This window comes from Phyllostomus discolor, chromosome 3 (assembly GCF_004126475.2).
Source record: "Phyllostomus discolor isolate MPI-MPIP mPhyDis1 chromosome 3, mPhyDis1.pri.v3, whole genome shotgun sequence".
Taxonomy (NCBI): Eukaryota; Metazoa; Chordata; class Mammalia; order Chiroptera; family Phyllostomidae; genus Phyllostomus; species Phyllostomus discolor.
Window position 1 is genome coordinate 93,776,349 of NC_040905.2, and position 22,840 is coordinate 93,799,188.

Below are 22,840 nucleotides of genomic sequence, written 5' to 3' on the forward strand. Positions count from 1 at the left end.
AGAAAGAAAAGGAAGCCAGGTCTGTGCCGTCTGTGTGGCTGTGGAGGCGGTGCTCTTCACCATGGGATTCTGACCCCAGGGGGGATTCTGGGAGTTCTGGGGAGGCCTAGCTGGGGGTGAGGCTATAGTAGTAGCAAAGGCAGACAGGTGAGCAGAAGCAGGAGGTGGACGAATGAGCTGTGGGGCCTGGTTAGAGAAGGAGGCTGGAGAGATGGGCCTCAGCTGGTGGGTTGGGAGCCTTGACTGGTGAGAAGGGGACTTGAAACCTGAAAGCAAAGGACCTCTCCAGCGGTGTCTGGAAAGCTGAGACAATGGCCTCGGCATCCAGTGTCAGCAACCTTTTCTCCCACCAGCCAAAGACAGCAGCATCCCCAAGCGCAAGAGAAAGCGTGTCTCCGAAGGAAACTCGGTCTCCTCTTCCTCCTCGTCTTCCTCTTCCTCATCCTCCAACCCAGAGTCCATGGCCTCCACCAACCAGATCTCACTCGTGGTAAAGTTGCACAGATCTGGACCTGACCACTCTTCTTTCTGGCCTTCTCCCTGCACTCGGGCAGGGCCGCCTACTGTGGGGTATAGGTTTGGGGTGGGGGGAGGCACTGGGCTCTGAGTGGGCTCCACAGCCCCGGATTGCAGACACAACTACCTGATCTACCCACAAGGTAATCCACCCTCGCATCAGGGCCTCACAGATGCCTGGACAGAAAGTCCCATCCCCACTGGGCAGGTGGGCAGGCGAGCCAAAGCTGAGAAGGGGAAAGGACCTGCCCATTCTCCTGGGCAGTGTCAGAGCAGGACGCCAGGTTTCCAAGGTGGTCAGATGCGAGGCTAATCTCTGTGCTCACATCTCACACAGCACCCCACACGGCCCTGGGATGTGTGGGTGCTACCCGCACAGTGGAGGTGAGGAAAACGAAAGTGGGAGGCTGACTGACTCTGGCCTCACTACAGTCCGTGGTGGGTGGAGAACCCATCTGCAAGGCTCCGCCTGTTCTGTGATGTGGCTGGGCTCGCTCCTTTCCACACAAGAGGAAAACCTCATTGGGGGCATACATTTGAGAGTTCTTTCTGATTTCAAAATATTAGCCTTGAAATCCTGAGTCCAAATGGGGAGAATATTGGAACGCATTCGGGGAAGTATTTTTCTGAGGTATAATTGACATACATTATATTCATTTCAGGTAAACAATATAATGATTCAGTATTTGTATATATTCCAAAGTGATCACCACAATAAGTAATTAACATGCATAGCTATAGAATTTTTTTTTCTTGTAGGTTTCAGCATTTCTTTATCCTTTGACCACATTTCCCTTTAACCCCTTCCTGGAAAAAAGTGCAGGCTTTGCATCTCTCCCTGCCTGGCTGTATGAGTGCCCACAGAGGGTGACTGGCTCCAGCCCCAGAGAAACATGACAGCTTCTTGGAGCATGACACCTAGAGGGGGCTGAGTTTATGGGAGTGACCACCTGTTCTGAGCCAATTCCCCTGTTCCCTCTGGCCCTCACGTCTGGTCCACATGACTAGCCCCCGGACACAGGTGAGAACAGGTCAGAAGGCTCTCACCCCAGCTCCATGGCTACTGCATGATCTCAGGCAGGTCACGTCCCCTCTCTGGGCCTTTAGCAGCCTCAAAATAAAGAGCATCTGAGGAAGCCCTTCAGAAAGCAGAGCTAAGTGTTCTGGTGTTCTTTCTACGTGACCTGGAGTCCTAACTGGAACCCTTTGTCGCCCTCTCTCTAGCAATGGCCAATGTACATGGTGGACTATGCCGGCCTGAACGTGCAGCTGCCGGGACCTCTGAATTACTAGACCTCAGTGCTGAATCAGGACCTCATTCAGAAAGACTAAAGGAAATGTAATTTATGTACAAAGTGTATATTCGGATATGTATTGATGCCTTTTAGTTTTTCCAATGATTTTTACACTATATTCCTGCCACCAAGGCCTTTTTAAATAAGTTAAAAAAAAAAAGCATTGCCTTTGCTCTTAACTGTTGCGGCGTCTTCTCTTTTGGAATTGCGACTGCAGGTGTCCCTCGGTGGAGGTCAGGAGACCCACCTCAGGTGGCCTGCCAATGCCCTTTCCTTGCCAAAGCAGTGGTGGTGTCCTTGACCACTGGGCCCTGGTGTCTGGGTACAGACTCCGCTCATTTCTCTGCTGCTGGGCCCATGGGACATGAGGAAGGGGGCCCCAGAAGGCCAAGTGCCAGACTGGCCCCCAAGTGCGCCCTGAGGTAGGAGGCTGTCTTGGCCCCAGTAACTGAGGTGAAGTCAAGCTCATCAAGTGTGGGATCTCCATGGCTGGAGCGAAGGTGTCTTGGAGAGGGGGCTTTGGGTTGGGCCTGGAGGGTAGGGTGGATTTTTGATGGAGCTCAGGGTGTTTGAGCAGCAGAGTGATGGGGTCATAATTACGTCTCAGAAAGACCACTTAGGTGGCAAGGTAAGACTACAGGTAGAAACACAAGTCACTGGCACACTGGTGGGGTGATAGGCATGCCAGCCAAGGATCCTGAAGAGGAAGGGCAGAGTGCTCTGAGATTGCAAGGCAGGGTGACCTCACCTAGCACAGAATCAGGAAACCATTCTTGAAGCAGAGTTGGTGGGACCAAGTGGGGAGAGTTGGGGCAGATGGTGCTCTAGGTGGCGAGAGCCACGCGTGCAAAGGCAGGGATGTTGGACAGACAACCTGGGCATTCCAGGAACAGGAAGGAGTTGCCGGAGCAGAGGGCTTGAGGAGGATGGCTGGAGGGAGATGGAGGGGTAGGTGGGGGCAGTCAGCAGGCTGTTAACATGCAGCTGCGCTGAAGGAGTGAGTGAGGGCAGAAGTGCAGGCTGGGTTCTGCTTGCCCAGCCCTGTTCTCTGGGGCCAGGATTCACCCTTTTTCTCACAGACTCATGGGAGTGTGGGGGGGAGTGGGGAGAGCCATGACCAGAACCCCATTTTGGAAGGGTCTGCCCTCCTGCAGCGAGGAAGTAGCCGTGGTGAGAGAAGCTGGAAGACCACGTGGGAGGCTCTTCCAGTTCCAGCAAGAACTGGCAGTGGTTCGAGCCAGTGGAGGAGAGTAACAAGGTTAGCCAACAGAACTTAAGGGTCAATTGGTCTGGAGTGCTGGGGCTTGGAGAGGTCGGGGTGACCACAGGATCCTGCCAAGTTTCAGCAAGAGGCTTCAGACTTGGAGGAACCGAGTTCTGAGTGAGCTAAGTACATGATCCAAACAGTCCAGTAGCTTCTGCGAGCCCTCTGAGTCACCTCTGTGCCCACAGCTCGGGGGGGAAGGCTTCCCAGCCTTCCAGACTCCACTTCCTCCTGGAAAGATGATGGAAAAGCCAGAAACCACAAGTTTGGCCCGCCCCACCCAAACTGTTCCTCCCTAGGCTGGAGCCACCACCTCCCTCCCACGTCCCCAGTGGCCCAGTGCTTCCCCAGGGCGCTGGGCTCCATCCTCTGGTCCCTGCCCTGGGCCAGGCCCCTCTCCAGATCAGAGGAACATCAACTCTACACTGACCACCACCCTCAGGGCAGACACTGCCCGTGAAAACAAGGCCAATCTAGCTGCTGACACTGTGCCTTCAGCCCCTCTCTCCTGGAACCCATCTTTCCCCCGTCTAACACTGTCTCTCCCTGAATTAAAAACCTCCGTGGGTTTCTAATACCCCACAGGACTGAGTACAAACTTCTAACCCTGGTGTCCCAGGCTCCTCCCCGTCTGTCCCCCACCCTGCCTCTCATCCCCCGATTCTGTCCCCTTTCTTCACGCCAGCCACCACCCCGCAGTGAGCGGCTGCAGCCTGGGCTTCGGCCTCACAACGGCGCTTGGACTCACCTGACGCCCTCACAACCCTCCCCGCGGGGCTGACACCTCTTGGTTGTCTAGACCGGCCCGGCCACCTCCACCCCGCGGCTCTGATCTGCGGCCAGAGCCGGAAGTGGCTCCCGTGGGCCGGCTGGGCCGGGAGAGTTTGGGGGGCGGAGTGCCGGTTGGGGCTGTGTCCCCCCTGCTCCCCCCCCCCGCCCCCGCCCCGCGGCTGCGTGGAGAGTTGAGGACCCCCGGGGTAAGAGCCAGGGACCCGGGTCCAGTGGTGCTGAGTCCAGCAGAGACTCCGCCACCTGTCTCCTTTCACTCTCACAATGGACGTGTGCAATTAAGTGAGTTGGTGTGGCAAACCTTCTCACCCCAGTGCCCGGCCACATTCGCTGAAATTAGGAGGGGATGCTCCCACCCCAGTAAAGCTCTTGAACCCAGAGGTGGCCTGTGTTAGTGTCCCCTCCTGTCCCAGGAGTTCTGGGTTTTGTGAGGTGTGCCCTGGCAGAGGGCAGAGAATAGAGGACAAGCTTGGGGCCCCTGACCGCCTGCCTTCTTGCGTTGCCCAGCCCCGATCCCATGGAGCCGGCTTCCCGAGTATTTCCTCGCAAGCACTCCCTGCTTTCTGCAGAGCAGCCCAGATGCTGTTTATGCAGCCTCTCTAGGCTCTCAGTGTACTGTACTTTTTAAAGTGATTTGATTCAAAGCACTCTTTCTTTAATTAAACTTCATTTATCTGCCATCTGTCTGGGTTCAAAATGGCTTCGTGTTTTGCAACTCTAAATGAGAATTGTTACTGGATTTGTAAACACATCCACAAAAAAAATCACAAAACACTTTCAAAAGTAATAGATGAGGAATGTGCAGAAGGAGTGTCAGGAGCTGCATCTTAAACATTCTGATTGCCGGGGAATGTATTCTGGTGGGTACGCAATCATTCTATATACAAATCTTTGTATAAAAATCTGGTATCAAAGAAAAGATCGAGATTATAGAAAATGCCAGAATTAAATGTGACTGAAAACAGTAATAAAGCAATAATCAGCACAGGGACAAAGCTAGGGTGAGGCACGTGGGGAGGGGAGGGCTGGGGAGACAATGGAGGGACAGCAGCTCTCACTGCACCTGCTGCTGTGCCCAAGGCTGCCTCACTGCCCAGGTGCTTACCTTCTGCAAAAAAAATAGAGGTGGTTGATCCTGAGCCCCAGTAGCAGGGGGTTCACAACAACTCTGTGATTTCTTTATGTATTTTTATTTTTTAAGATTTTATTTATTTATTTTTAGACAGAGGGGAAGGGAATGAGAAAGAGAGGGAGAGAAATGTCAGTGTGTGGTTGCCTCTCCCTCGCCACCTGCTGGGGACCCACCCACAACCCAAGCATGTGCCCTGAGTGGGAACCGAGCTGATGCCCCTTTGGTTCACAGGCCAGTGCTCAATCCACTGAGCCCCACCAGGCAGGACTATTTTTATTATTTTTTTATACTTTTGTCAAGAAAAAGTGTTGCCCTAACTGGTGTGATTCAGTGGGTTGGGTGTTGTCCCGCAGACCAAAAGGTAGCTTGTTCAACTCCTAGTCAGGGCACATGCCTGGGTTTCTGGCCAGGTCCCCAGTTGGGGATGTGCTAAAGGCAAACGATCGACGATTCTCTCTCATATCAACGTTTCTCTCCCTCTCTTTTTCCCTCCTTTCTCCTCTCTCTAAAAATAAATAAATATCCCCCCCAAAATCATCCAAGTTTTCTTAATGATAGTCTACTGCCCCCATTGTGCAGGGTCCTCTTCCTCCCACCTGACCCAGGCAAGAAAAGAGAAAGAAAAGATGGGGAGGAATGACAGCCCCTCTTTTAAGCCTCATGTGGTGGTTCAATTAAAGGTGAATTCTTTTTGGGAAAATGAAGTGTTTTTCAGTGGAGAAACTGAGGCACAGACAGTGAAGGGGCAGGACTGGAGGTAATGGCCTCTGGGCAAGCAGCTCTTAGGACACCAGCACTGCTCTTGTTGGCAACATTCTGGGTAATCCAGGTTCAAGGATACGGAAGTGGAAATTGCAAACTGGAGGTGTGGATCAAAACAGGACCCTAACAGCCCTGGCAGGTGTGGCTCAGCTGGTGGGAGCACCGTCCTATAACCAAAGGGTTGTGAGTTTGATTCCAGGTCGGGGTGTGTGCTGGGTTGCGTGCTGGTTCCCAGTTCAGGCACATATGGTCCGCAGCTCAGGCATGAGTGGGAAGCAACCAATCCAAGTTTCTCTCCTATCGGTGTTTTTCTCCCTCCCTTCCTCTCTCTCTAAAGCAATGAAAGAATATCTTCAGGTAAAGAGTAAAACACAGGACTGAACAACCCCAAGACTCCACACGACTCGGCCTGTGCCCCATGCTTCTCAGCTCTCATTTCCTGGGCCCTCTCCGCAGCACTGCCTCTCTGTCACATGGGGCTGGGGATCCTTCATCCACTTCCTCAAAGCGGCCTCCCCTTCCCAACTCCTACGGCACCTCCTTCCTGTCTCACCTTTCACTGAAGTGTCCCTGAATGTCCTCTCCTCGAAGAGGCCTTTCCAGAACACCCAGTCTAAAGCAGATACCTCCACCTCATCATTTTTCAGTTTCATTTCCTTTTTAGAATATGTTATTACTACCATGTGTAATACTTTCTTTTCTGTGCAGCTATTTTCTGGCTGTCTGCCTTGCTTTATTTAGCTTTGTGATGGCAGACACAGCGTTCATCGGCTTGCTGTTATAACCTAACCACCTACCACAGACACGGGACATGGGAGCTGCTCACAAATGTGAGCCACGTGGATGCGTGAATCAACCACACCTGTGTCCACAGGGAAAGGAAAATGAGTGCTCCCTTAGCTCTAAATCCCTCCACAAGGATTCCAGAAACCTTGCCCCTCCTCCAGCCCCCAGGATCCATGCGTAAGGAAACCATGACAGGTGCCTCTGCCTGTCCTTCCACCATTGAAGCTTGCTTTCTTTATTGCTGGTTAAGTGTTTGGACTCCAGAAGTCCTTGATTTCAACATCAGTGTCCCTGAGACAGCCCACCTAATGAGACGGGATAGTAAGAAGCTAGGAGAGTTCCTTGGCAAGTGGAATAGGGACACAGAGACAGCTGAACACAATGGCCAAGCAATTTACAGCCAGGTCCAGAAGCTCACCTCCCTAGAGATAACATCTAGGCCTCAGCTGTATTTCAGCTCCAAGCTCAGGAAGCAGCAAAACCAGGTGTGGGACGCCAGGACCAACTGCAGTGACTAAACACCCTAGCGCTGACCAATCAGTGGGGACCGCAACCCTGAAGAGACTCACCTGGACAACTGATCACTATTCTACTGAAACCCTCCCCTGAGACCTCCCCTAAGATTCCCACCTGCAAGAAAAATGAAAGCTTCAAGATAATGGACCCAGCGTGTGCTCTCCTTCTGGGGAATATACGCCGCCTTTCCCTTCTTCCCCCACTCCTTTCCCCACAGGCACACATCTCCCTGAACTCTGAGGCAACGGGCAGCAGCAGCTTTTCCCAGGCCAATCCCTGGAACCTGCCCCCAAAACCCCCTTTTCTCTGACTTCCCAGCGAGCTCCGGCAGTCCAGCCTAGGCTCTCCTTTTGCTTCATCTATTGTAAGCCCTTCCTCGTTTTACCGTTCCCAGCTTTAATAAATGTACCCTCCTAGTCACCTGGACTCGTGTTATAAAGTCTTTCCTACATGAAGTCAAGAACTCACACACTACCGACTGGCCCTAGGCAGACCAACTCGGGGCCAGGCCCTGTCCAGTAACAAGATGCAGGAAATGGGACCCAGGATAAACTCTAGGTGCCAAAAGAGGCAGGGGAGGCCACCAGCAGTAGTTCCAAAAACACTCCACCTTTCTTACACTTTTGCAAGTAATATTGGGTTGGCCAAAAAGTCTGTTATGTTTTTTCCATACCATGGCTCTGGTAGTTCTTAGTTCAAAACAATTTTGTTAGATTGTATTGTGACAGCTGTCATATCAGAATGCGTTAAAAAAACATCAAAACTGGTGAATTTGTGTGAAGTCATGTTAATATTGAAGGTGGAAGATAATATGCAACATTTTTGGTGTACTGTGCTTTATTATTGAAGAAAGATAACAAGGCAACTGAAATTCAAAAAAAGACTTGTGCAGTGTGTAAGGAGAAAGTGCTGTGACTGATCAAATGTGTCAAAAGTGGTTTGCAGAGTTTCTTGGTACTATTGATATTTTAGCCAAATGATTCTTTGCTGTGGGGCTGCCTGATGCATTGGAAGATGTTTAGCGGGACCTCTGGCCTCTACCCACTAGAAGCCAGTAGTGGGAGATGGCTGACATGCTCAAAATATCCAAGTCAATCAAGTTATTGGTGAAAATGAAAACTGTCTTTTATTTTACAGAAAAAAACTAAGTGGACTTTTTGGCCAACCCAATAGTAAAAACAACTCTTACATACTTAATGTCTGCAGTGTCACAGCCATTGGCAAGACCTTTTGTGTGCAATTAATCTTCACAGCCCTGCAAAGTAAATATTGTCTTCTGAAAGTCAGATGAAGAATCTGAGTTTCAGAAAGATCAAGGGCTATATCCAGGGTTACACAACCAGGAAAAATTAAGCACCAAGCCAGGATTCGAAATTAGGGCCCTGACTCAGAGACTCAGGCCACCCAGTCCTCCCAGAGTGATTCCTGCCCCCAACTGGCCTTCCAGCAGAGATGGAAAAGCAGTGGCAACTTCAGGCTGGGAGGGGAGCTTCCCTCCTGGCTTCCCCTTGTTTGAAGAAGAGAGGTACAATGCATTTGAAGAGAAAGAACAAGTGAGTGTGAGCAAGTTTGTTCAGACCAGACACCGCTCTCAGTCCACAGGGAGGGGCCTCAGCAGAGACCACAGCTGGAAGGACTAGAGGAGTACATGCTCACTCACACACACATGCCCTCGTGTACACGCATGAACACACACATATTCATACACTCACACACATACATGTAACACATTTAAAACCTTAATTAGAGGTGTTGCCACAATCTCCAATTACACAGCACAGTGCTTGACTCACACATATTTAGAAACTGGCATCTGACAAAGAGCCCTGCCACCCACAGCTCTGAGCATGCTCCCCCACCCCGGGTTTCAGCCTGGCTCTCAGCCTGGCTCTGATGGCCTCCGCTGTCCCAGGAGGAAATCCACAAGCCTCGCTCTGGCATCCAAGGCCCAGCCCCCAACAGCTCACTCCTGTATTTCCCAGTGCACCTTGGGCTCCAGCCAAACCACATCCTCACTCTTCTCAGAACATGCTGGAGTCTCTCATGCTTCCATATCACTGCCCAGGCCTTCTCCCCATGGCCTGGCTCGCCCTCCCCCCTCCTTTTTTTGTTTGTCCAGGGTCTGCTCTGCTTTATGGTCCAGCAGAAGGGTCCTCTCTGTGCAGCCTCCCCAGGCGTTCCGGTCCAGCAGGTGCTCTCAGAGCGCATAACACAATGTGCTATTGTCCCCTGAAAAATAGCTCATTGAACACATGGCCCGACACACAAACTCCTAACATTTCCTAAATATCCCCCAGAAAAAAGAAGGTCCTTTTCTTCTCTGGAGCCTATCAGACATCATGCTCTACAAGCTTTGAGATATAGGCCTTCTCTGCTCAGGAAACCTGCCATGCCTCTTGAAGCCTCTTCTGTTCTCCCTGCTGTAACATCCTCCAGATGTGTTTATTTTACACTGTGAGTGTGTAGCTTCTGGCCACCTTCATTCATTTCACCCACCCCCCACCTCTGGCAGCCACCAGTCCGTTCTCTGTATCTATGAGTTTGGTTTTCCTAGGGTTGAATTTTAGATTCCACATGTAAGTGAAATCATATGGGTATTTGTCTTTCTCTGTCTGACTTGATTCACTTAACATAATGCTCTCGTGGTCCATCCATGTTCTCATAAATGGCAGAATCTCCTTTCCTTCTTATGACTTAATGATATTCCATTGTGTATCTATACCGCTTTTTCTTTACCACTCATCCATTGATGGACACTTAGGTTGCTTCCATATCTTGGCTATTATAAATAATGTTGCAATGAACACGGAGGCGCAGATATTTTTTAAGTTAGTATTTTTGTTTTCTTTGGATAAATACACAGAGTGGAATTGCTGGGTCATAGGGTAGTTCTGTTTTCAATGTTTTGAGGCTCCTCCATACTGGTTTCCATAGTGGTTGCACCATTTACATTCCCACCAAGAGCGCACTAGGGGTCCCTTTTCTCTACATCCTTGCCAGCACTTGTTCTTTCTTGTTTTGTTCTGTTTTGTTTTTTGGATAATGCCCATTCTAACAGGTGTGAGGCGATATTTCACTGTGGTTTTGATTTGTGTTTTCCTGATGATTGGTGATGCTGAGCACCTTTCCATGTACCTGTCGATCACCTGTATGTCTTGGGGAAATGCCTGTTGCAATATTCTCCCCATTTTTAAATTGGATTATTTGTTTTCTTACGATTGAGTCGCTTGAGTGTTTTATATATTTTGGATATTAAGTACTCATTATCAGATATAAGATTTGCAAATATTTTTCCCATTTAGTCTGTCAATTAATTTTTTAAAAAATCCTTACCTGAGGATATGTTTATTGGTCTTAGACCGAGAGAGGAAGGGAGAGAGACATTGATTGGATGCCTCCTGCAGGCACCCCAACCCAGGATTGAACCTGCAACCCTTCTGGTGTACAGGATGACTCTCCAGCCAACTGAGCAGCCAGCCAGGGCTCAGTGGGTCTCCTGATGATTTGTCCTTCCCCACAAGCTCCCCCTGCTCTGCCATTATGTCCTGCAGGCGACCAGCCTGGTGGCAGCAGTCTGGCTGTGCTCCCTTGGTTTCTGCCTCTCCCCTTCTCTCTCTCCTGCTGCTGCCCGCACCTCCTATCAGAGGTCATGCTCCCAGGGCTCTGCGTAAGCCCACATACTTGCCTTGTCCATGACCCAAGGGGCTTGCTTCTTCATCTCAGGACCTTGGACACCCTCATGGCCTAGGCACCTAGTTCCTTAGGCCCAAAGGGAGAGAGTGGTTTGAAGTAAATCTGGAAAAGGGGGAGGGACTGCAGAGGCTGAGGAAGTCACCTGTTGTGGCTTCGGTAAATTTGTGAGACTGGGCCCCTTGAGTTGGCTGTCAGGGCCAGCAGGTGGAAGGGATCACAGTGTCTTCCCAAAAGGCCCATCAGAGAGACAATTTGTCATTAAACAATGGTTCATGCAGCTCAGCCACAGCCTCTGCCAAGACCCTGTGCCCCTGTTTCTGATGGACAGCAAACACGTAAACATGTAAGTACAAGTGAAGGCCTGAGCTGTGAAGGAAACCATGAGCCCGGACCACGGCTGGGGTCTGCCAGGGAGCCATTGTTGGGAATAAGGAAATTAAGAACTAAATTTCCTCTAATAGACAAGAACCACATTGTAGCTAAAAGGAAATGATAAGGGAGACACAGGGCAGTTAAGCAAACATCCTGTGTCTAGCAGACACTCTCCCCTGAGTAGGCTAGATAAGCAGTGCTTTGTAGTTTTTAATGAGAAAATAGAAAACTAGCTAGCTAGAGCCAGGAGATTACTAGGTTAATGAACAAACAGCCTGCCTTCCCGCCTTATGCAAAAATGCTTGGTTTGAAATTCCCTCGCGCGGTCTCTGTAAGCGGATTGCTAACTGCCACGTCTGCTTCTGTATAACGCTAGCTTGCCCGCCCCTATATAAGGACACAGTTGTAAGCGCTCGCGGCGGCTCTCGTTTGCAGCTCCTTGTGGGCACTGTGTTGCTGGACACTTTGAGAGTTCGCCCCTGCGCAGGTTAAACTTGGCCAATAAAATAACATCTTTGAACCCCTGAAAGTCTCCGATATTGGTTCTTGCGTGTGCTGGATGTTACACCATCTCTGCAGAGATAGATGGGCCTGAAGCTGAGTCAGCCAGGCAAAGAGCAGAAGGGAGGCAAACCCATCCAGGGAGAAGGAGCAGCTCCTGCAGACTGGGAGGGTGTGAGGGTGTCCACTAGTGGTGAAGGGGAGAGAGTCCTAAGGTTAGAGAGGTGAGCTGAGGTGAGACTTCTCTCAGGGTGGCTGGGACACCACCAAGAAGCTTTGGTCAGGGAGTGACACAATCCAATTTGTGGTTTTTTATAAAAATCATTCTGGTTGCTATGTGGAGAATATAGAGAACTCCTACAACGCAACAACAACAAAAACACACAGCCCAACAACTATGAAATGGTTGGGCTTGAGTGGACCTGTCTCCAAAAAAAATATACAGACGGCCGATCAGTACATGAAAAGATGCTCAACATCATTAATCATTAAGGAAATACAAACCAAACCACAGTGATACGCCATTCCACATCCATTAAGACGGCTACTATAACAAATAAAACAGAACATGGCCAGTGTTGCTGAGGCTGTGGGAAACGGGAACCTGCATGCACTGCTGGTGGGAATGTAAACCGGTGCAGCCACCGTGGGACACAGCGGGTGGGCTTTCAAAAAGCTGCACACGGACCTGTCATATGACCAGTGCCATCCTGTAACACAGTAAGAAATATATACATTTTGGTCTTCACTTTCCTTTCTGGGACCAGCTTCTAAAACCCTTGGAATTTCCTAAATGATAAGAGCAATGAAGGTGTCTTTTGTTATTCATAACAAGCCCTTTCAACTACCCCAGAGTTGATGTAAATGAGGTGACTTCCGGACTCCACCAGACAGAGGGTGGAGCCAATCCTGTGACGAAACTTCCAGCCTCACTCCCTGACCTCCAGGGAGAGAAGGGGGAGGCTAGAGATCGAATTAATCCCCAATGGCCAATGATTTAATCAGCCATGCCTAAGTAATGAAGCCTCCATGCAAAATCCCTACAACATCAGGGTCAGAGAACTTCCAGGCTGTGAACAAGATATATCCACATGCCAGGAGGGTGGAACCCCTCAAACTCTAATGGGCAGAAGTGCCTGTACTCTGGACCCTTCTGGACCTGGCCCCGTGTATCTCTTCATCTGGGAAGGATGTAGGCAAATGGGAATCTTCATGTATATCCTTTCCTACCTTTGGTAATAAACCAGAAACTAGTAAGTAAACTGTTTACCTGAGTTATGTGAGCCACTCTAGCAAATGAATGAACCCAAGGAGGAGTTCATGGGAACCTCCAATTTATAGCCCGTCCCTCCACACAGGTGGCAACCTCAACTTCCTGGCAATTGGTGTGTGAAGTGGGGGCAGCCTTCAGGGACTGAGCCCTTAACCTGTGGGATCCGAGGCTATCTTCAGGTAGAAAGTGTCAGAACTGAGCTACTAAATCGTAGGACACCCAGCTGGTGCTTGAGGATTGCTCGGTGTGGGAAAACCCCACGCGTTTGGTGGCTGCAGACTATTGTAGTAGAATAGAGGAGAAACACGGGAGTTTCTTCTTTTCACCCAGTAGTTTCTCTCTAGGCGTATTCCCTAAAGAATGGAAAGCAGGGGCTCAAACACACACTTGTGTGACAGTGTTCTTTGCAGATTGATTCGCAATAGCCAAAGTGTGAAAACGACCCAAGTGCCCACCAAGGGATGAACTGATGGATAAAATATGGTCCATCCATACAGTAAAGTAGCATTCAGCTGTAAAAAGGGATGAAGCTGTGACACGCTACGACATGGGTGAATTTTGAAAACATGCTGAGTCAAAGAAGTCAGACCCAAAGGGATAAATATTGTATGGTTCCACATATAAAATGTGTTTAAAATAGGCAAATGCATAGAATCAGAAAGTAGATTAGAGGTTACCAGGGGTTGGGAGGTATGGGGGAGGCACAAGCTTTGTTGTACCCTCAAGGTTCTTTGGGCTGGTCTAATCAAATAGACGTGAGACAGATTGGCCAGAAAAAATAAACAAGTTTAATACATGCATAGTTATGGGAATCCCCATACGTGAGAGAGTCAGAGACCCCACATGCCAGGGAGGTTCAGAAATAGAAAGGGGGATCGAGGTATAGAAGACACCCTGATGCCCTGGCTGGTGTGGCTCAGAAGATTGAGCTCGGGCCTGCAAACCAGAGGCCTGCGCCAGTTCGATTCCCAGTCAGGGCACATGCCGGGGTTGTGGGCCAGGTCCCCAATAAGGGGAGTGTGAGAGGCAACCACACGTTGATGTTTCTCTCCCTCTCGTTCTCCCTCCCTTCCCCTCTCTCTAAAACTAAGTAAATAAAATTAAAAACCAAAAAAAGACATCTTGGCTAGGGATGAGGCAGTGTGCCTCGGGGCTTCTAAAGGTCCCTGAAGGATGATACCTGGCAGATGTTTAGTAAACAAAGTTTGTCCTGCCCTTGTAGACAGGCCAAAGGGGTGACCTCTGATAATCACTCCTTAGGGACAAGGTCCCAATTCAAGTTCTTCTAGGTAGTGAGTAGAGGGGCAGAATTTCTCTTGAGCCTGCAGCTAAAGTTGCAAATATTTATTTATTTGTTTGTTTGTTTATACAACAAGGCACACCTTTATTACATAATCTAAGATAAGAGGGAGGAGGATTTATTGACTTTTCTGGGCCTGGACTTTCCTCAGCTGGAACTCCAACTCCTTGCCCTCTAGCTACACTTGCCTTGAGCTCAACACAGTCTGTGTACAGCAGAGGCACATCTTCGGGTGACGAGCTCTGAACCCCCCCAGAGGGAAAAGGGAGGAACGGTGGTTGTTGTTTAATGGGTACAGAGTTTGTCTGGATGATGACACAGTTCTAGAAATGGTGCCATAACATCGTGAATGTCCTCAGTGCCACTGAGTTGTGCCCGAAATAGTGAATGTTAATACTCTAATTCTACTCAGTAAGTCAATCCTCAGTTCTTGAACGTCTCGCATCTTGAACAATGCGGTTCTTGACCAAATGGTTCACAGGGGAAAAAATGCCCCCGGCTGTCAAACAACACCGTGGTTCTTGACCCAACGACTCTTCCATGCTGACACCGGTATGATCAGTCACGTGTGTCTGAGGCGTGATCCAGTTTTTGAATAAATGGCTTCTTTTTTTTTAAGATTTTATTTATTTATTTATTTGTTTATTTATTTATTTATTTATTTATTTTTAGAGGGGGAAGGGAGGGAGATAGAGAGAGAGAGAAACATCAATGTGCGGTTGCTGGGGGTTATGACCTGCAACCCAGGAATGTACCCTGGCTGGGAATCGAACTTGGGACACTTTGGTTCCCAGCCCGTGCTCAACAAATGGCTTCTTGAACAGCTTTCCAGAATGAATTAAGTTCATGAACCAAGGGTCCACTGTAAAAACATTCTTTAAAAAAGCACTCTGGCTGCTGTGTGGAGAATGGCAGCCTCTAGATTATCCTCTGGGTCATCGAAATCAAATTCCCTCCTTCCATTTTCCCTCCCATCCAGCCAAGCTGGATAAAGCAGATAGTATTGACCATTGACCGCACCATCCTCTGCCTGCCATTCAAAGACTCCCATCTCAATTTCATCCCCGCTCCACCAGGTAATCCGAAACCCCTGGACACTCAAAGGCTGGTGTCCAGGAGACACTACAAGCTTGCTTCAGCCCAACCCCATCCAGCTGGTCCAGGGAAAGCAATTCCCTCCATAGCACCTTCCTGCTCACCAGGCTCACCGCCGCCATCCTAGGGGCTGCAGGAGAAAGAATGGCTGCATGGATGGCTTTTCGTGGACGGTGGCAGTGCCACCACTGGGTAATGTGAGAAGTGCCATCGCAGCAGATGCTACCCACAGGCATCCCCTGCAGATTCCCGAGTGGCCACTGGCACCAGGCACAGGGCAGGTGCAAGGCCTAGTGGGGCCAAGTAACTCCCTGGCTGAAGGAGAGAAGCAGAAATTCTATCTCCCTGGAACTCGTCTGCACCCACCACATGCTGAGTGCCCGCCAGCTGTTCAAGGGCCCTGAGTCCCACTCCTCTCCCAGGCCTGAGTCTGGCATGTGGAGAGGGTTTTCAGGACAAGTGTGATGAATGAGTGAGTGCTGGAGGCCACAGGTGCCAGCCTAGGAGGCAGGGAAACCCAGCCTCTGCCCAGCGTGACCCACAGGAACTTGGTGGCTGAGCCAGGATTGGCACCGGTGCCGCCTCCTAGCCTGGCCTTCGTCTCTGGGCACACAGAGGGTCCCTCTGGGGTCAGCCCTCAGACCCCAGAGGCAGCTGTGAGTCACCAACACACTCTCTTCAGGGGGAGTTTTTTCTTTTCTTTTGTGCTGTCTCCTCCTCCCCCTCTTTCCTTTCTGGGAAATCTGATTAGAACTTTGAAAGCTGAGCCATCTTAGGATCAGGTTGCCAGATTTAGCAAATAAAAATACAGGATGCTCAGTTAAATGTGAATTTCAGATAAACAACAAATAATTCTTTAGTACCAATATGTTCCATGCAATAAGTGGGACATAAGATACTAAAGAAGTTATTTGTTGTTCATCTGAAATTCAAATTGAACTAGGCTTCCTGTATTTTTCTGGCAACCCTACCTTGCAAGCCAGATTGTGTTATCAGCAAACAGAAGGCCTTCCAGTGGGGGAGGGCGGAGCAAGAAGCAGAGCAGTCCGGCAGGTACAGGAAGAGGGCAGCCTCCCTGCACTGGCCGCCCCTCACCCACCCTAGCCGAGCCCTGCCAGGCCGAGTTCCTTCCATGATGCCCCTTTGAACAATCCCAGAGGCTCCCTGCTTGGTCCGGGCCTGAGTTTCCAAAAGCAGAAGCAATCCAGACACTGGCTGCAACATGTCGAGAGAGAAACAAGGAAGCTGCTCAGCCAGCCAGAGAGGACAGGAAGCCCCTGGCTGCTGCGGGAGAGGAAACTGGAGCAGGCAGGCGGTGGTGGGGAAGGCAGTCCAGATCCAGGACCACAGCACTGTCACCTCCATCCCCTCCACCTTGGCTGCGCACAGTGGGTGCTGTGAAGGCCCCAGGAAGCAAAGAGTCACGGACTGAGAAGACAAATCAAGAGCACATTAGCTGCACCACTTTTTTGTGATTTGGGTTAGACACCTGGCTTGTGTGCCCCGGACCTGCTCGGCTGCAGGAACAGTGGGCTCTAGCTGCAAGCCCAGGTCTCCAGAGTGGGGAAGGTCACTGAGCCCTGCTCTGGAAAGCAAGAACCTGTCTCTGGGGATCTTGGGGCCAGCCTTACACGCCACAGCTGTGCTATGCCACAGGTCAGGGCCCCCAAATTGCATCCCTTACCCCAGACCCCAGCTTCCTCTGGCGACTTCTCTCCTCTGCCGGGCTACACTTGCCCCTTTGGGCCTCCTACCCCCCAGTGGGGCTCTGATAGTCCCCTGGGTGCCTGCAGTGTTAACCTATCAGCCTGGAGCCTGACCCTCCACACTGACACCCACTGAACCACTCTGAAGCTGGTACTGTTGGCTTTAATGGCAGAGCTCTGCCAAATCCTCTGTCCCTGCTTACCTCCTCCGACACTCAGCCCAGTACCCACCCAGTCACTGGGGCCAAGCTTGCCGCGAGCCTGAGCTAACCCAGTGATAACAGGTAATTCCAGAATGCTGTTATACCCTCTTTTCTTTGTCCCTCTCTTTTTATAAGGTTTTTGGACACTATTATATTTTATCACAAAATTAACAAATGTTTGATGTAACAGTCTAAAGAGCATCGAGTAAAAACAAGAGCTTCATGATCTCCCCGTTTCCTCCAATCTCATCCTTTGCTATGAACTGTCAGTGTTAATGGTGAGATATGCATCCTTCATCTTAGGCTCAAATATTTAATCACACACATGATTTTTCTCCCTGTTTTCCTTTAAGTGAAAATGCCTGGTAGAGTAACCAAAACTGCATTCAGCACCTAAGAAGTGGCTTAAGTAAGAGAAGTGTTTCATTAGATGATGCAGGTTGCTGCAGCTGCTAAGGCACATGATCCATCTCCCTATGCTTCCCCTCCTGAGAGTGGGACTTGGTCCCCTCCAGGCACTGAGTTCATTCCAGACAGGAAGAAGTGAGAAGGCAAAAACCAGCAGGCACAGACTAAGTGACTCTAATGAAAAGCGCATGTAATACATACTACTAGAAAAACAATAATTTTCCCAGTTCTTTTCTGTACATTTCCATTTATATTTTATTAGCCAGAAATATGTCATGTGGTCATGCCTAGCTGCAAGGGAAGCTGAGAAATAAAGCTTTATTTTTGAAGCTGAGCACATGGTCTGTGAATAAGGCAGAAGGGAGTATTGATAGTGGGAAGACACATCTGTCTGTCAATGCCTACCCTTAGGATTCCTCCCCATTTGATAGGACATGAATCTTTCCAGATTAATGCATATAGGTCTACTTCATTTCTATTAAAAGCTTTACAATAGTCCCACAGAATGGTACCACCGTAATTTATAATAATATTCAATATGTTTCTAAAACATTGATTTTTTTCAACCAGTATGCATGAGTGGCATGCAGGTATGCTATAAGAATTTTTAAAATATACAATACCTGACTATTTAGTGAAAAGTACTGACCTCTTTCCCCTTAGATGGTCAAAAAAATTACAACAGCCAACACAACAACAGCCATCTGGTGTGAATGCCCTGTCTCCAACCATAGAAAAAAGTTGCATCTGATTGGTTCTTAGTAGCAGAAATCCTTATACACAAATATAGCCACCTGATTTCTTAAAAAAGTCACTTTGAGCCCTGGCTGGCATAGCTCAGTGGATTGAGCATGGGCTGTGAACCAAAGTGTCGCAGGTTCGATTCTCAGTCAGGGCACATGCCTGGGTTGCAGGCCATGGCCCCCAGCAACTGCACATTGATGTTTCTCTCTCTCTCTCTCTTTCTCCCTCCCTTCCCTCTCTAAAAATAAAGAAATAAAATCTTTAAAAAAATAAATTAAAAAGCCACTTTGGAGCACAATGAGTAGGTAATTACTACTTTTTTAGTAAAAAAATAAAAATTATACCAATTTTTTGTCATATCAGCAAAAAAATATATCTTTTGGTGCGCCACAGAATTTTAGTATTTAGTTTATATTTTCCATGAGATGAAAAAGGTTGAAAACCACTGTTCTAAAAGTCAGACAGCGGCAATACACATCCTTGTAGACCCATCCTTCAGCACGGGTGTTTCTGTTTCTGAAGTTTAGATTTCTCAAAGTGGATTATCGAGTGAAAGAATGTTGTATCTGTTGCTGTTATCCATTGCTATGAAATAATTACCCTGAAACTTAGGTAGCTTAAATCGACAATCATTTATTGTCTTATAATTCTGAGGGTCACAAACCCAGGAGCAGCTTCCACGGGTGGTTCTGGGTCAGAGTGCCCCAGGATGCTGCACTCAAACTGTGGGTTGGGCCGCAGCCACCGAAAGGCTGAGTTGGGGCAGGAGAATCTGCTCCCAAGCCCATTCTGGGGGCTGTTGGCAGACCTCAGTTTCTTCACGGCTGTGGGCTACAGGCTTCGGTTTCCCAGCCCATGAACCTGTCCATAGCAATGCCCGCGGCAGGGCAGTATGCTTCCCCCAGAAAGAGTGATTTGAGAGAGAACTGAGTGCCCAAGTCAGAAGCCACAATCTTTTCATAACCTAATGTCATCCTTTTTGCCTTGTATTGCTGATCACACCGACAAACCCTAGTATGAGAGAAGGCTACCCAAGGGTGTGAACACCAGGAAATGGGGGTCAATGGGGGTCATCTTTTGCCAGTGGCTGGCTACCACATATTCTTTTATATTTCCCTATTCTTTTTAAAAAATATCTTCTCTTTTTTTAAAAAAAAGATTTTATTTGTTTTTTAGAGATAGAGGAAGGGACAGAGAGAGGGAGAGAAACATTGATGTGTGGTTGCCTCTCACACACCCTCTACTGGGGACCCAGCCCACAACCCAGGCATGTTCCCTGACTGGGAATTGAACCAGTGACTCTTTGGTTTGCAGGCTGGTGCTCAGTCTACTGAGCCACACCAGCCAGGGCTGATTTTAGAAAAATTTGAAAACAAAAATATATACAGAAGAAATTTTTAAAAACCCATAGTCCGCCCTGGCTGGTGTAACTCAGTGGATTGAGCGCGGGCTGGGAACCAAAGTGTCCCAGGTTCAATTCCCAGCCAGGGTACATGCCTGGGTTGCAGGCCATAACCCCCAGCAACCGCACATTGATGTCTCTCTCTCTCTCTCTATCTCTCTCTCTATCTCCCTCCCTTCCCCTCTAAAAATAAACAAATAAAATCTTTAAAAAAAAACAAACCATAGTCCCACCACTGAAAGATAATTGCTACTTACATTTTTATACATTTCCTTACACTCTTTCTTCTATGCATATTGTATGAGTTAGGATGCTTCTGTCAAATAACAAAAACTACCTTGACTCAAACAAGCTAAAATAAAAGGAGAGTTGTTAACAGGAGCTCAGGGAGCAGGAAACCTAGAGGCAGCAAGCTGTTTGGGTGGTGGAGGTCCATGACTTTCTAAAGGACCCAGATGACTTCTCCTGGCCATCCACCATTGACTGCATCCCAAGGGTTTTTCTGCAGCAAAAACTACAAGGGCAGCATCTGGTTTACCTCTTGGACCAGGGAGATGAATTAAAGGGCCTAAAAGTCCGATTGGGCCAACCCAGGTTCATTCCTGAGCTAATCATTGTCATTGGGAATGCCATTTGCTAATCAACCAGCGTGGATCAGATAAAGGGGTAGGATTACTGCCCTTGGCTTAGAACAATCATCCCCAGAGCTGAGTCGGCTTCCCTGAGCTGCATGGTCTGTTAGGTTGGAAGAAGAGGAAAAGGAGGCTGGGGTGGCTGCCAATAGTGTCTCCTACAGATATATTTAAATAGTTGATAGGATACAATTTTGTATACCTATCGTTTTAACTAAACATCATATTATGAACTTGTTCTTTGTGCTTTAAATTTTTTACACATAAATAACCATATAATAGTCCAACAAGTAAAATAATTCACAATTTGCTTCCTATAATTGTTATATTGAAATACAGTTCACTCATTTAAACAGCATATATGGTTTTTAACATTTTTTATTTATTATTTTTCATGTTTTTAAAATATATTTTATTGATTATGTTATTACAGTTGTCCCATTTCCCCCCTTCACTCCCCTCCACCCTGCACACCCTCTCTCACCCACATTCTGCCCATTTAGTTCATGTCCATATATCATACTTATAAGTTTTTAGCTTCTACATTTCCCATACTATTCTTACCTGTCTATTTGCTACCTACCATCTATGCTACTTATTCTCTGTACCTTTTCCCCCTCTCTGCTCCTCCCACTCCCCTGTTGCTAACCCTCCATGTGATCTTCATTTCTGTGGTTCTGTTCCTGTTCTAGTTGTTTGCTTAGTTTGTTTTTGTTTTAGGTGTGGTGGTTAATAATTGTGAGTTGGCTGTCATTTACTCTACTAGTTTTTTACCATCTTTTTCTTAGAAGTCACTTTAGCATATCATATAACAAGGGCTTGGCCCTGATAAACTGCTTGAACTTGACCTTATCTGGGAAGCACTTTATCTGCCCTTCCATTCTAAGCCAAAGCTTTGCTGGGTAGAGCAATCTTGGATGTAGGTCGTTGCCTTTCATTACTTGGAATACTTCTTTCCAGCCCCTTCTTGCCTACAAAGTCTCTTTTGAGAAATCAGCTGACAGTCTGATGGGAACTCCTTTGTAGGTAACTGTCTCCTTATCTAAGTCTCTTGCTGCTTTTAAGATTCTCTTCTTATCTTTCATCTTGGGTAATGTAATTATGCTGTGCCTTCGTGTGTTCCTCCTTGGGTCCAACCTCTTTGGAACTCTCTGAGCTTCCTGGACTTCCTGGAAGTCTATTTCCATTGCCAGATTGGGGAAGTTCTCCTTTATTATTTGTTCAAATAACTTTTCCACTTGTTCCTCTTCCTCCTCTCCTTCTAGTACCCCTATAATTCAGATGCTGGAATGTTTAAAAATGTCCTGGAGGTTCCTAAGCCTCTCCTCATTGTTTTGAATTCTTATTTCTTCCTTCTTTTCCGATTGGATGTTTCTTTCTTCCTTCTGGTCCACTCCATTGATTTGAGTCCCAGTTTCCTTCCCATCACTCTTGGTTCCCTGTACATTTTCTTTCGTCTCTCTTATTGTAGCCTTAATTTTTTCATCTTATTTGCAGCCAAATTTCACCAATTCTGTGAACATCCTGCTTACCAGTGTTTTGAACTGTGCATCTGATAGGTTGGCCATGTCTTCATTGCTTAGTTGTATTTTTTCTGGAGCTTTGATCTGTTCTTTTGTTTGGGCAATTTTTTTTTTTTGTCTTGACATGCCTGTTATGTAGTGAGAGGCGGAGCCTTAGGTGTTCACCAAGGTGTGTCAGCCCAGTTGCTGGGTTGTGATGCTGTGTCTGGGGGAGGAGTCCGAAAGGGAACAATGGTGCTTGCTTCGCTCTCTGCCGATTTCAGTCACTTCTGCCGCTTCCTCCAAGCAAACTGGACCCTTCTGGTGCTGATTCCATGTGGGTGTGTTTGTGCAGGTTCTAGGGCCCTGTGGGTCTCTCCAATGAACTCTCTCATGAGGCTGGGAGCCTCTCCTAGAACCTCAACCTCCACAGGTGTTTTCCATTGGTGTTTTGAGGCTTTATTTCCCTGCGCTGGGACCCTGGGTTGTGCAGTCTGTCTAACTCCCCAGTTTTGCCTGGTTTATCTGCACGCAAAAGTGGGACCGCCCCGGGTCTACTAGCTGCCTTGAGTGCTGCACCTCTCCACAATCCACCGCCTCACTGGGTCTGCCCACTGTTGCCTTGTGTGTCCGGGGTCCACCAGCTGCCACTTTGCCATCACCCCTCTCTGCTGGCCTCCTGACTCTGCCCTTCCTACCGGTCCGGATGAATGTGTCTACTTTAACTCCTTGGTTGTCAGACTTCAGTACAGTTCAATATGCTGTCAGTACTGGTTGGTTTTTGTTTCTCAATATTTGTTGTCCTTATTTTGGTTGTGGGAGGAGGCACAGTGTGTCTATCTAATCCTCCATCTTGGCTGGAAGTCTCTGGGTTTTAATATTTTTTAAAAGATTTTATGTATTTATTTTTACAGAGAGGGGGAGGGAGGGAGGGAGAAAGAGAGGGAGA

General features: G+C 48.3%; 1 protein-coding gene across 1 annotated transcript in view; it reads left to right on the forward strand.

Annotated features, from left to right (window-relative positions):
- Nucleotides 1–1,971, forward strand: part of LOC114500711 (general transcription factor II-I-like) — a 162,765-nt gene extending 160,794 nt beyond the window's left edge. Inside the window, 2 exon segments of the mRNA XM_036020083.1 lie at nucleotides 290–490; nucleotides 1,741–1,971. Coding sequence (XP_035875976.1) covers nucleotides 290–490; nucleotides 1,741–1,859 — 320 coding nt within the window. The 3' untranslated portion in view covers nucleotides 1,860–1,971.
- Nucleotides 1,972–22,840: the final 20,869 nt, after the last annotated feature.